This window comes from Oryx dammah, unplaced genomic scaffold (assembly GCF_014754425.2).
Source record: "Oryx dammah isolate SB20612 unplaced genomic scaffold, SCBI_Odam_1.1 HiC_scaffold_11072, whole genome shotgun sequence".
Taxonomy (NCBI): domain Eukaryota; kingdom Metazoa; phylum Chordata; class Mammalia; order Artiodactyla; family Bovidae; genus Oryx; species Oryx dammah.
Window position 1 is genome coordinate 109,842 of NW_024080466.1, and position 14,739 is coordinate 124,580.

The 14,739-nt window shown below is 40.8% G+C and overlaps 1 protein-coding gene and 1 long non-coding RNA gene across 4 annotated transcripts in view; one reads left to right on the top strand and one right to left on the bottom strand.

Moving 5' to 3' along the window:
• LOC120860410 overlaps window positions 1–13,459 on the top strand; it is a 13,717-nt gene extending 258 nt beyond the window's left edge. Inside the window, exons 2-3 of the long non-coding RNA XR_005720317.1 lie at window positions 254–322; window positions 12,466–13,459. This is a non-coding gene — a long non-coding RNA (uncharacterized LOC120860410). The remainder of the gene's footprint in view (window positions 1–253; window positions 323–12,465) is intronic.
• Window positions 10,160–14,739, bottom strand: part of LOC120860407 (sialin) — an 87,068-nt gene continuing 82,488 nt past the window's right edge. For 2 of the 3 annotated variants that reach the window (XM_040236208.1, XM_040236209.1), the window contains exon 11: window positions 10,160–11,539. In XM_040236208.1, the coding sequence (XP_040092142.1) occupies window positions 11,402–11,539 (138 nt within the window). In that variant the 3' untranslated portion in view covers window positions 10,160–11,401. The remainder of the gene's footprint in view (window positions 11,540–14,739) is intronic. The other variant, XM_040236210.1, reaches the window with a different exon arrangement.

A 14,739-nucleotide genomic window follows, 5' to 3' on the forward strand; every position in this document is an offset into this window, starting at 1 on the left:
AGCTTCTGAAGAGAGGTGTGTGTGTGTGCAAGCTTCTGAAGAGAGGGTGTGTGTGTGTGTGTGTGTCCAAGCTTCTGAAGAGAAGTGTGTGTGTGTGTGTGTCCAAGCTTCTGAAGAGAGGTGTGCGTATATGTGTGTGTCCAAGCTTCTGAAGAGAGGGGTATGTGTGTGTGTGTGTGTGTGTGTGTGTGTGTTCGCGCGCACGCGTACATGCTTCAATAATCAGTTCTTTAAAAATATAAAACTGTTACAGTGAAACTGATGGACATTATCCCAGGATATGGAGCAAAGAAGATACCTAAACTGAATGGCAGCCTCCACGGTATCCTGTGTTTTTTTGGCAAGTAAATATGGGTCATTTGGCATGGCCTGTGGCTGACAGGAATATCAACAAGGGCCACTTTGTAGGCCACAGAAGCCACTTTACGCCCAGGGTGAGGTGCAATGTTTGAAAGTGGTGACACTGGTGGGGCTGGGGGGGGGGGGGGGGGGGGAGGACGTGGAACTTTCCAGCCAAGAGCTCCAGCGCCAGTGGCTCTGAGTTTGGTGTTGGAAAGACAGGGCATCAGTTCCAGGCTGACACTGAGGCTTTGTTTTTGTTTTTCTTTTAAAAATATGTTTTTTTTCCTGATTAAACAATCAATTTTTATTTTCAAAAATTTTAAATAAAAATGCTCAAAGGAGGAAAAAAAATAATTACCTGTCCAGAAATAACCTCTGTTAACATTTTGGTGTGTGTGTGTTCAGATTTTTTTTCTATGCCTATTTTATTGAAACAAAAATGGAATTGCTATATTCAACAGAAATGAAAATATATGCCCCTCCAAACCACCATGCATGAATGTTCATAGCAACATTATTCCTAACTGCTAAAAAGTGGAAAGAATTCAGCTGATGACTGGATAACCAAAAAGTGATCTATCCATTTAATGGAATATTATTTGGGACTGAAAAGAATGAAATGTGGATGCATGCTGCAACGTGGATGAACTTTGAAAACATGCTAAAAAGAAGCCAGACACACAGACAGCACTTCGAGACAGAAACTAGATTAGTGGCTGGCACGGACTGGAGCTGGGGGAGATGGAGTTTCCTTTTGGGCTAATGAAATGTTTTGGAATTAAATGTGTGATGGGCACACAAGCTCTGTAATGTACTAACAACTATTGAACTGTACACTTTAAAAAAGATGAATTTTATGGTGTGTGAATTGTATCTCAGAAAGCTGTTATTAAACAAAAGTAAATGGAATCACACTATACCTCATATTATGAACATTTCCCTAATAGTCCAAAAGACTACTCTTCTGTAATATTTCTATTTTTAATTATCAAAGTAATGCACAGTTATTCTAAAAAAAAAATTAAAGAATGTGGAAGAGTGAACAGAAGAAAGGGAAGTATTTCTCCCTCGGCCCATCTTCAACACTTTCCGAGTACCTGCTTAAAAGTTACTTTTATCTAATACTCTTCTGTTTATAGGACCTTAGGTTCAGGGCAAGCCCATTGTTTTTATTTTTAATTTTTTCTCTCTAATTCTGCTTTCATTTTCCTCCCCTGGGTCACCACTCACTCTGTGATCCTTATATGTTCTACATTATGCAAGTATCTCTGGAAAATATCACATTTTGGTATGGGTTTTTAATGTTTGGAAGTGGTTATTGTGCTATTAAGTCTTCTTATGCAACACTTTCTGAGGTCTCTGCATGTTCTTGGGTGATATTATTCCTCAGCAAAAGTCACCACATTTTATTTCTTTGTTTCCCTAATGAGGCACACCTGGCTCACCTCCAGCTCTGTCACAAGGAACAGTGTGGTGTATACGTTCCCTTCAGGACTTGAGCAAGAATTACTCTGGTACAAATAACCTGATGTGGGGCAGTGTACTGGGGCAAAGGACATATTCTTATTTAATTTAAATGCAATCATTTTGCTTTCTGGAACGGATACACCAGTTTATATTCCCTTCTCCCTGTGGACAGTAATTTCTCCTCACATCCTTTGCCAACACTTGATGACATCAAACTTTCTAATTTTTATCAATTTGATGGTTTGAAAGGAATATCTTAATTTGCATTTCTTTTGTTTCTATAATTACAAGGGAATTCATTAATTAGAAGAATAATCTGTATTTATTTCTTTTTAGAGTTATGTATTTCATTTTGGGCTGCACTGGGTCTTCGTTGCTGCTCAAGGGCTTTCTCTAGTTGCAGCGATTGGGGCTCCTCTCGGTCGCAGTGCATGGGCTTCTCATGCGGTGCTTCTCTTGTGAAGCACGGACTCTAGGGCTCACAGGCTTCGGTAGTTGCAACACTCAGGCTTAGTAGCTGTGGCACACTGGGGCTTGGTTGAATTCTCTGCAGCATGTGGAATCTTTCCAGACCAGGGATGGAACCTGTGTCCCTTGCATTGGCAGGAGGATTCTTATCCACTCTACCACCAGTGAAGTCTTTTATTTATTTAAAAAAATATTTATTTGTTTGGCTGTGCTGGGTTAGCTGTCGCACTCAGGATTTTTAGTTGAACTCTTAGTTGCAGTATGTGGGATCGAGTTCCCTGACCAGGGATAGAACCCATGCCCCTGGCATTGGGGGCACAAAGTCTTAGCCACTGGACCACCTTGGCTGGACCACTGGACCAGTCTCTACAAGGGAATTTAATCAGCTCTTCATATACTTGTTTGACATCTTGTCTTCTATTAAGTGAATTGCCTATTCATTGCTCATTTTTCTGTTGGGTTTTCTCACTTTTTCTTGTTGATCTGTAGGAGCTCTTTGAATATTCTAGATATTAATCTTTTCTATGGACAAGATGTTGCAATCTCCTCTACTCCAGTATCTGTTAACTTTGATTGGTATGTTTTGCTGAAAGAAGTACTTAATGTACTGAAGACCATTTAATTTTACTCCCAGGGACTTCGCCGGTTGTCCAGTAGCTAAGGCTCTATGCTTCCAATTCAGGGGACCCAGGGTCAATCCTTCGTTGGGAAACTAGATCTCGCATGCTGCAACTAAAGATTCTGCATGCCACAATTAAAAAGATCCCATGGGCCTCAACTAAAACCCAGCACAGCCAAAAAAATAAATGCTAAAAAAAGATAATTTTTCCCCTGTTCCTAAATGATAAAGATATTTTCCAGTATTTTTTTCTTTTCACTGTCTAATTTTATATTACTATTAACAGATCCTTTCGCATGTATATATCAACACATCCATAATTCATTTCTTAACAAAAATATAATAAGATAATGTGTTTTGTTAGGTAGCTCTTTTTCATCTTCAAACAAATTGTATGGACATTTTCCTATGTCTCTGTTTCAGCATGCTTACTTTTTAATGGCTGCATAGTATTCTCTTATATGAAGGTACCATAACTTCTTTAACAATCTCCTTACTGATGAAAAACTGACAATACTCTAAAAAATGCTTGGTGCTTGTTCAAGTACTTTTTAGGCTAGATTACCATAGGCAGACTTTTTGGTTTAATGAATATGTTTAATTTTGACTTACTACCAACTTACTCTCCAAAAATGTTGTAATGATTTGTATTTCCATTGACTGTTCAAAGACGATTTGTTGTTGGAGTAGCTGTTATATAAATTAACTATTTTATTATAGGCTGGTGATGTTTTCAGCGGTGTTGCTTCCACTGGTTCTTTCAGCTCCTTCAGTCTCTAAGGCGGCTTCACTGCAAGGGTACCAGTGGTGGTGTGGTCCAGGTCCCACCAGCCTCCGGTTTCACGTGTGAGCTGCGGCTTCCCTCTTCGTCTTGGTTTTGCCACAGAAGGAGCAGGTGTCCTTGGTGTTCAGGCTGATTTTCTTCACTATCTTCCTGCAGGAGGCACTAGGTCAACATTGTCCTGAACCGACAGTGGTCCTAACTTTCCTGGTACAGTTAGCCATATCACCTCAAACTAGGTCCAAGCCTGGGGGGAATCAGACATGATTTTTAAACGTTAAATTAATTTTTATTTTATACTGGAGTATGGTTGATTTACAATGTTGTGCTAGTTTCAGGTGTATAGAAAAGTGATTCAGTTGTACATATGCATATATCCATTCTTTCTCAGATTCTTTCCCCATATAGGTTATTAAAGAATAGTGAAAAGAGTTTCTTGTGCTATATTGTAGGTTCTTGTTATTTATTTTATAGTAGTGCACATTTGTTAATCTCAAATTCCTAATTTATTCCTCCCCCGCCACCTTTTGAAACCCTTTGGCAACCATAAGTTTATTTTCGAAGTCTGTGAGTCTGTTTCTGTTTTGTAAATAAGTTTATCTCTATCATTTTTTAAGTTCCAAATATAAGCAGTATCATATGATGTTTGTCTTTGTCTGACTTACTTCACTTTGTATGATAATTTCTAGGTCCATATATGTTGCTGCAAATGGTATTATTTCATTCTTTCTATGGCTGAGTAATATTCCATTGTTGACTTCCCTGGTGCTCAGTGGTAAAGAATCCACCTGCAGCGAAGGAAATATGGGTTTGATCTCTGGGTCGGGAAGATCCCCTGGAGAAGGAAATGGCAACCCTCTCCAGTATTCTTGCCTGAGACATCCCATGGACAGAGGAGTCCTATAGTCTGCGGGGTCACAAAAGAGTCAGTCATGACTTAGCAACTAAATGACAACAAAAACAATATTCCACTGTGTATATGTACCACATCTTTTTTCCCATTCTTCTGTTGATGGACATTTAGATTGCTTCCATGTCTTGGTTACTGTATACCATGCTGCAATGAATATTGGGGGGCATGCATCTTTTCAAATTATGGTTTTCTCCAGATATATGTCCAGGAATAGGATTGCTGCTTCATTTGGTAGCTCTATTTTCAGTTTTTTATGGAGCCTCCATATTGTTTTTCATAGTGGCTGTACCAATTTGCATTCCCACCAACAGTTTAAGGGAGTTCTGTTTTTTCCACACCCTCTCCAGCACTTACTGCTTGTAAATTTTTTGATGATGGCCATTCTGACTGGTGTGAGGTGACACCTCACTGTAGTTTTGATTTGCATTTCTCTCATAATTAGTGATGTTGAGCACTTTTTCATGTGCTTTTTAACCATCTATGTGTCCTCTTTGGAGAAATATCTATTTAGATCTTCAGCCCATTTTTGGACTGGCTTGTTTGTTTTTCTGATATTGAGCTGCATGCACTGTTTATACAAAAATATACATTTTGGAGATTAATCCCCTATTGGTTTCTTCATTTGCAAATATATTCTCCCATACTGAAGATTGTGTTTTCATTTTGTTCATGGTTTCCTTTGCTGTGCAAAAGCTTTTAAGTTTAATTAGGTCCCATTTGCTTATTTTTGTTTTTATTTTCATTATTCTAGGAGGTGAACTTGGGCAAACGGGGAGATGGTGAGGGACTGGGATGCCTGGTGAGCTGTAGACCACGGGGTCGCAAAGAGTCGGACACTACTGGGTGACTGAACAACAAAGGAGGTGGGTTCAGAAAGATATTGATGTGATTTATGTCAGAGACTCTTCTGCCTATGTTTTCCTCTAAAAGTATTATAGTCTTTGGTCTTACATTTAGGTCTTTAATCCATTTTGAGTTTATTTTTGTATACGGTGTTAGAGAATGTTCTAATTTCATTCTTTATATGTAACTGTCTAGTTTTCCCAGCACCACTTATTGAAGAGACTTCAATATTCTTCAATATTATTCTTGTCTCCTTTGTCATAGATTAATTGAGAATATGTGAATGGGCTTATTTTGGGGCTTCCTATTCTGTTCCATTGATCTATAAGTCTGTCTTTGTGCCAATACCATACTGCTTTAGCTTAATAGCATAGTCTGAAGTCAGGGAGCCTGATTTCTCAAGTTTCTGTTTTTCTTTCTCAGGATTGCTTTGAGCTCCTCAGACATGGACGACGGGCTCTAACCATCACCCATCTTTGCTGATAGCAGGAATGGTAGTTGCAGAGTCACGGTCGGTGTCCTTGGCTCCTCTGTTCCTTCCCCTTTTTAAATGTTTTCTATTTCAGGAATGGAAATAATGAATTATTATTTTTTTCCATAGAAGCAACTGAATCATATCAACATACTTAGGTTTGTAGAAAACATTAAAAAGATTCATAGTGCTATAGAATAAACATAGAATAGCTACACATTCCCTAATGTCATGCATTGAGCTGAGATAGTGATACAAAATTCCCAACTCAATGTAATAGTTTGAGTCAGTGGGCTTATTTGGTTGAAGTTGGCACGGGGAGCCAAGATTGCTGGTGGGGTTCCTGTAAGCTGCAAAGACCTCTCCATTAACAGAGCATGTATCTTGGATCCCAGCTTTAACTGAGTCTTGTTGCCTGCATATTTGGGGGTATATCTGTGGATACTAAGGGAGGTAATCATGTGACAGTGAAATACACATGCTGTCACCAGTCGTATGCTGATGTAGCTGATGATCAAAAAGAGACCTCTGTGAATGCCCTGCGACTAATGACAGAACAACTCAAAGCACAGCAGACACCTAAACTAGCTTTGTTGCAGGGGGGAAAAAAAGTGCATTATCACACATACTGGGCTTCACAGGTGGTGCTAGTGGTAAAGAATCTGCCTGTCAGTTCAGGAGACACAAGACACCAGTTTGATCCCAGGGTCCGGAAGATCCCCTTGAAGTGGGTATGGCAACCCATTCCAGTATTCTTGTCTGGAGAATCTCCATGGACAGAGAAGCCTGGCGGGCTACAGTCCTTAGGGTCGCAGTCAGACACGATGGAAGTGACTTAGCATGCACGCACGTCATACATATTGTATAGGTAATTTATACAATATACCAATTGGAATTTCCTCTGACAGCATCCCAATACTTTTCACGAACAGTTCTTGAGCATTAAAAGGCTGTATATCCTATCTCGATCACTTTCAATCTCAACCAAACTTCTGTGGGAAGCTCAAGTTTCAGGCTGCGGAGTGAAGGTGAAATTGTGAAATACTCAAAGTGAGGGGCTATCAATGGCTCTAATGCAACACGAGGCCAGTATGCACTTGATCGCCCAGAGACAGTGACCCTCGAAGGGCTAGCATATTTCAGTGGTTTCTGCTGAAGAGAGTGTGACAGGAAGAGACTTAACACAACATTTAGGACAGAAGGAGGATTCCCTGTCCCAAGCACAGCCTATCCCGGCAGGGAGACTGTGAGAGGAAAGCGGTCACTTGACTATTTTTCTAGCTCCTCACCGAGAAGCACAGGACTGGCAGGGCTGGATGTCAGCTTCCTCCTCCCCCTACGTCAAGATAAAGTGAAAGTAAGCTGGCACTCGGAAAACTACTAGTGTTTTTCCTCATCAAGGCACACGGAAAAGGGTGGCAGGGAAGGGGGTTACATTTCATTTGGTTTCAGTACTTCCTGTACTCAAAGCTTGCCATAGCAGAGCTCTAAGAAATTACTTTCTGTGTTACCCTCTTAAAGCACAAACTTTTATAACTGGCTTTTCTTATGGTTGCTCTAAAAGACAGAGGCATCTGAAAAGGTGTTGTGATCCACTTTACATTTCTATGAAAAAATTATTTTTTAAATGGAAATTAGACGTTCACCTCATATCTAGTCATCTGAGGCAGTAACGTGCTTTTCCTGAGAGGAAGAGGAACCAGCTCGTTTCCTATAGGGTGCTTCCTGCCTTTAACTTTAAATACTTGACCACTGTTTTTCTGTTGGGGCAATTTTATTTAACAGTGATGAACTTCCCTCAGAGAAATCATTTACTTTGCAATAGGATCTAAATTCAAACATCTCTGATTTCTTGAAAATGAAACAAAGGCTGAAGCAGGAAGGACATTACAATGGTTAACACAAACTGCTGACTCCAGCATTGCCTCTGTTTCCTTCGTAACTCAGCTTCCTGAGGTCAGCTGGCATGCTTGTTTGCCCTGGATTTGATTGTTAGGTGGATAGTGACAATCTCCATAGAAGATTTCCAAGGCTGGACCCCATGAAGGAAAAGGTTTGATAAATCAGGATGTGAACTTCATGGGAGAAGGGGTTTGTTTTTTTCACACTGTATTGCAGGTACAAGAACAAGCCCAGCACCTCATGAATGTGTGGAAAATACTTGCTGTATAACTGGGAGAATTATTTTGTCTATATCGGGTTGAGCTATTCTCAAATACTTTCAAAACCATTCACCAATGACTGCCACTTATAACTTACTTTGAGGTTAGCATATCCTTTCTGTATTGAGTGTTACATTTATTCAGTTTCTTTTTTGAGAAGAAAACAGTCTATTGAAAAAGTAATAATGAGTTAAAAAAAATCAATACATGTAACAATGGGTTATTTACCAAGTAATCATTAAGCAGCTAAGATGTTGCTGTTCAGTCTCCCCAGCTCTTTAGGACCCCTGTGGTCTGCAGCATACTGGGTAAAGGAATTGTTGGGTGGGCAGAGGGAAGTGGGGTGGGAGCGTTTCACCCTGTGGGAGCATCCTGGTCTGGGAGGTGGGATGTACTTGGACTAATAACCCAGCACAGGTGGGAAGTCAGGCACAAGAGGTTCAGACTAAAGGCAGTGAGGTTACTTGTCTATTCCAGGTGGAAACAAAAGCTGCAAAGATCTTATTTGGGAGATGGCCAAAGAGCTTTAAGAAAAAAAAATTCCAGAGTCTTAAAAAGACTGGAATGGAAAATACAGGTGGTTAATTATAAACAGGGTTGAGGGTGAGGTGGGAGATGAGGGAGGAGGAAGAATAACAAATGACTTCAAGCCTGAGCCTCATGACAGGGAGATGAAACCCTTAGCAGGAGTGAGGATCGTGATGGGAATGGTTATTTACTGGGGGAACGGGGTGAGGGAGTTAGGCTGGATTTAAACTTCTCAGGTGAAGTGAAGACAGCTCACTGGGGATGTCCATTAGGCAGTGGAAAGCCTGGTGGGGCTTACACAGTAGCTTGAGTAACAGGTGTCTTGTTTTTTAAGTGATATTTTTATGTGACTAGGTTATACTATCGCTCAGAGAAGGAAATGGCAACCCACTCGAGTGTTCTTGCCTGGAGAATCCCAGGGACGGGGGAGCCTGGTGGGCTGCCGTCTATAGGATCGCACAGAGTCGGACACGACTGAAGCGACTCAGCAGCAGCAGCAGCAGCAGGTTATACTATCGCATTTCAAAAGGTGAAAATGAATCTCCTTTCCACCTCCCCACCCCGTAGACCATTTTTTCTCTACAGAAGGAACTACTGTTTCCAGTCTCTTATCACTCTAGAAATATTTCATATATATGTGTGTATATATCTATCTGAAAGTGAAAAGTAAAACTGTTAGTCGCTCAGTTGTGTTTGACTCTTTGGGACCCCATGGACTGTAGCCCGCCAGGCTCCTCTGTCCATGGGATTCTCCAGGCAAGAATACTGTATTGGGTTGCCATTTCCTTCTCCAGGGGATCTTTCCAACCCAGGGTTCGAACCCAGGTCTCTTGCATTGCAAGCAGATTCTTCACTATCTAAGCTACCCTATCTACCTATCATCTATCTGTTATTGTGCCAAGCAGCACTGCTTGCAGGATCTTAGTTCCCTAACCAAGGACTGAACCCCAGCCCTTGGCAGTGAAAGCACTGAGTTCTAACCACTGGACCATTTTTATGTCCCTGGGAGAGTTTGGTATTTTTAAAAGTATTTATTTGGTCAGGTCTTAGTTGGGGCACACGGGATCTTTGATCTTTGCTGGGACACGTGGGATCTAGTTCCCTGAGTAGGGATTGAACTCCGGCCCCCAGCATTGTGAGTGCAGAGTCTTTGTCACTAGACCACCAGAGAAGTCCCTGGTATTTTTGCTTTTTAAAGGCTAGAGAAGGCTTTTGTGTGTCTTTGAGACAGAAGGGAAAGAACAAGAAGAGAGGTAGAGACTGAGGAAGCAAATTAAAGAGGAATTACTGAAGCAAGGTCTAGTGGAGGTGGAGAAGATATAATCACTGATGCAAGCATATGTTTTAGTGGGAAGAGTGGACCCTTTTGAGAACAGGAAGGGCAGGCTGATGGCCGTAGGGGTTTGTGATGCTGCGTCACTCAGAGGACCAAGTATCCTGCCCAGGTGGTGGTAGAGATGCATGCAGAGGTCGACCAGTGGTTTGAGGAAGATGGCAGGAAGGATGTAAAATAGCCACTGTGGGTACTAGAAGATATCACAGAACTGTCAGGTCCCCCCAAAAAATCATTCCAGAAAGGTTTATTTTGATTTATAAAAGAAATATCACCATAGCAACTTAAAGCTATTTACAGATTTAAAAATTAATTTACAGAATGTATACACATCATATTACATTAAATAGCTTTAGTTAAAATATTACAGGTAGTGTTGAACATACACAATGAAACATAAATCAAGTTCTAAATCACATAAATGCCCTCAAAGCATGCTCAAAACCACTGGAAGATGGTCCAGGAAAAACTGGAAAAATAAGATTAAAGAAACCAACACCACCGGTTGCAGGTTATGTGGAAGTAGAAGTCACTTTAGCCTTGAACTGCAACCAGACACTTAGGTGTAAGACAGAAAAAAATGTTTTTCTTCTTTTTATATTTTAATTATTCTGGTGTAGCTCCTAGAACACAGGACTTGAAGATTTATACTCTGATCCATGTGAAGGTAGGATCATCAAGGATGATGTTATATGTGGCTAATTAGGCATCACACTTTCTTTTGCAGGTTACATGCCAGGCAATACTCCAGTGTGCTGGGAAGGGAAGGGAGAGGGTGCATGGAAACCATGACTGTGGATCGCGCTGTCCCTGTTGGCTCAGGGCTTCATCCACACATTAACAGCCCCAGGGGAAGAATACCATCCAAAGCCTTGGCACTGACCCTGGTCTTGGATGCTGCCTAAGTGCTGGGCACTGTCCCTGAAGCCAGAGAGGGGACATGTGGCAGCTGCCTGGGCATGCTTCCCTCAGTGCAGTTGCCAGGCTGAATGATACAGTGGCTGCCAGCTCCGTGGAGAGGCTAAAGTTTGAGACCTACATGTCAGGGATTGCTGATGACAAATAATTTTTTGAGGAAGGTGTACAAAAACAGATGTTTAACAAGACCTGAGAATTATTATCCACCTTAATTAAGCAAAGGTATAGAAGGGTCTATTTCAGCTCATCTCTTTAGGTATGGTCTTATAAATAAATAGAACTCCCCTATTGCGGGTTGCCTGACTTGCAGCCAGATATGTGACCCTGAATTGTAAGTTCCAGCAAACAGGTTAATAATAATCAAAAATAGCTAATTTTGCCTATATGGCAACTAGTGACATTTCATGATTACAAGCCTTACAAATCTAATACAATTTTTCTAGTACAATTTTTTCTTGTATATAGATTGCTTACACATTAAAATATCAAAGGCACTTTTAGGTTACATGATAAACAAAGATACATTAATAGAGATAGGATTATTTATTGGTTCCTTCAGTTTCTGTGTCCTTGGTGATCACTGACAGCCCAGTTTTGCACTTCACCTTTGCCAAATAGTGTGAAGAAAATGGCACCAAATACATTGATAGCAGCAGCGATGCAGAAAACAGTTTGCCATTCTCCAATAGTGTTCTGTGGAGAAAGAGAGGAAAAAGATGTGAATGCAAAAATATCTTGTATGTAGTTCGCTTTTTAAAAAAGGTGGTGCCTCAAGACTGTTGTTACATAGCAGTAGCATTATTCATAAAACCTGAACAACACAAATGCCCATCAACAGTGAACTTGTGGCATATGTATTCAATGAAATACTATACAGCAACGAGAATGAATGACCCACAACAACATAGATACAGCTCACAAAACGTTAAGTCAAAAGAAGCCAGACACAAAAGAGTACTGAGTGATTCTATTGATATAAAGCCAATCAGACAAAGCTAATCTATGGTGTTAAGAAGTCAGGATAGTGGTTCCTCTTGGTGAGGATGAAAGAGATAGGAAGGGCTACCTGGCCACTGTGCAAGAGAGATAACGTTCTGTTTCTTGATTGGGTGGGTGCAGGTTATATGGATGTTTTAACTTTGTGAAGATTTGTCCTACTATGTACTTAGGATTTGTGCATTTTAAAAATGCATGTTATACTTCAAGAAAAAGTTTACTAAAAATAAAACATTGGTATATCCTCGAATCGTGTGTTACTAGGAAAGTATTAGTATTACGCCAGCACATCACCTCCTAAGTACTCACATGGAATGTGTTAGGGGCAGATCAAGTAAGGATGAGTTAAGACGGACTTTGAAGTTCAAGTTTGAGACATGGCTTGAAAGATCCTGCAGGGCTCTTGAATGGCACACAACACACGATGTGGATGGGATTTGTCAGTGAGAGATCAAAAAGATACAGCATGTAATCCAGTACAAAAATATCCAGTAGTCTAATCATTACGAATTATGACATTTTCACGCAATAAAAATAATTTATGTAAAAAATATCCAGTAGTTATCTAAATCTCTGGGTCTTGTGACTATCTTTAATAACCTTTTTTTTTTGGATTTTCCCAGTTTCAGTGTAACTGGAGCGCTACATTTGCAGCACTTAGAAAAGAACAAAACAAGCAGCAGAACTGGCAATGAGGAAGAAAAAGGAAACCAGGAAGGTGGAAGCGGGCATGAAGGGATTTATTTAGGAAAAAAGGAAAAAGAAAGAAAGGAGCACTCTGTGGTTAATTATGCTTATCTGAGATGAATGTATTGTGGTGAACAAAATCTTAGAACTGCTTCTTAAATTTTAGGGACTATTTAGATATGGTTGCTAACAATGTGTTATCATCCTAGGGTAGAAGTCGGTCAGTAATTATAAACCAGAGAGACAGGTTTAAGACGGTTTCTTAGGATTCCAAGACAAAGCTGCTCTGTGTGATCTGCAGGATGAAATAACACTTCAGTGTTATCTGGAGGCAATGGGCGACTTAAAATCAATCAGTATTATCAGAAATTCACAAAGCTTCTAGTTTGCCTCTTAACAAAAAGAGTTCCACCAGTTTTTAGAGAATACTGTTTTGTCGTAACAAAAGCTCAGGCACGCTCTGACCTTTTATTTCATTCTTCTTCTTAATTTTTGGCCATGTCACACAGCTTGTGGGATCTCAGCTCACTGACTGAACCTGGGCCACGGCAGTGAGTGCCAAATCCTAACCACGGACTTCCAGGGAACTCCCTATTTCATTATTTATTTATGTTCTGACTCATTCCACAAAACTTTTGTGGTTGTGCAGTAAACTTTAATTGTAAGTAATTACAATTGTAAAGGCAAATGTGCTTTTCCTTTTTTAAAAAAAATAATGGCCTTTTGGCCTTCCCTGGTGGCACAGTGGGTGAGAATCCACCAGTCAATGCAGAGGACACAGGTTTGATCCCTGGTCCGGGAAGATTCCACATGCTGCGGAGCAACTAAACCTCTGGGTCACAACTACTGGATTGGGTCCGAGCTCTAGAGCCCTGGAACTGCAACTGCTGAGCCCAGGTGCTGCAACTACCGAAGCCTGCACCTAGAGCCCATGCTCTGCAACAAGAGAAGCCACTGCAATGAGAAGCCCATACAACACAGTAAAGAGTTGCTCCTGCCTGCCACAACTAGCAAAAACCCACGCACAGTAATGAAGATCCAGCACAACCAAAAATAAATAAAAGTATTAAAAAAATAGTAAATTACAAGAATGGCCTTCTAATAATATTAAATGCTAAAACAACATATCTGAAATCCAGTTCATTTCCACTTTACAAACATTCAAGACTTGAATTCAGGAGTCAGTATCTTCCAAGCAGAAGTGCCAGGACTGTTGAGAATGTATGGAATTACTCATGGTAGTGTGCTGACTTAGGTTCTTGTGTTGCCACAGTGCTCCAGGAAGATGAGGCTAAACATCTGTGACCTGACCATGCTGAGACATTCCAACATTCCTTTCCATTAAGTGAGAGAAAATCGTAACAAGGAGGCACTGATTCACTTGAGTAAGGAATTAGAAATGGTAGAGAGCGCCACCTGCCGTGAACACACATGTCTGAAGTCAGAGTATTTGGTAATAAGACAATTTGTAGGCATAGCCTGAAAATCCTAAGGACTGGATAGTGTTAATTTCATCACAGAGACAGAAAATTAAGTCTATTTATAGAGATTTAAATAAGCCTCTTGAAGAATCCAATTTCACTAGTCCTTTAGATTTTCTTAAACAGTAGGAAAACTAGAGTTTGAAAGGGCCTTTGAGGTTGCTGAATTTGGTTTCTTATACAACTCAAGAGTCTCTGCTTAGTGATCTGGCCTCATGCGGCCTTCTGGCTTCAGGGCAGACCCGCCCCGGGTCCACGGTGTTTCCAGGGCAGTGCCTGGGCACTGGGGGTGGGGGGGAGCGGCAGCCCCTCCCACACTCCGGCTCACCCCTCCAGTCTCCGTCCTCACAAACTGGCTGTTCCCTTCTCTGTGCCCACAGCACTCTACACACATCTTTTTGTGCCTTTGTCACACTGCACTTTTTAAAAAATTTATTACATACAACCTTCAAATAATGAGCTTCTCAAATGTAGAATTTGCTATTTTGCCTTCGAATCCTTTGTATCTGTCACACAAATAAGCACTCAAGAAGTGCCAGTTGACACAAAGAATTGAGTACTGGCTAGATTGCTCTTTCCCCTTTTGATTCCCCCTCTTCTCCTCCTGGTCACCTCTATCTCCCTCCTACCTCTTCTATTCTCCATGTAACTCTGTGAACCTCTCTGGGTGTCCCTCACTGTGGAGAATCTTTTCACCATTAACCTAGATGTTTTGTCATCAGTGCTGTA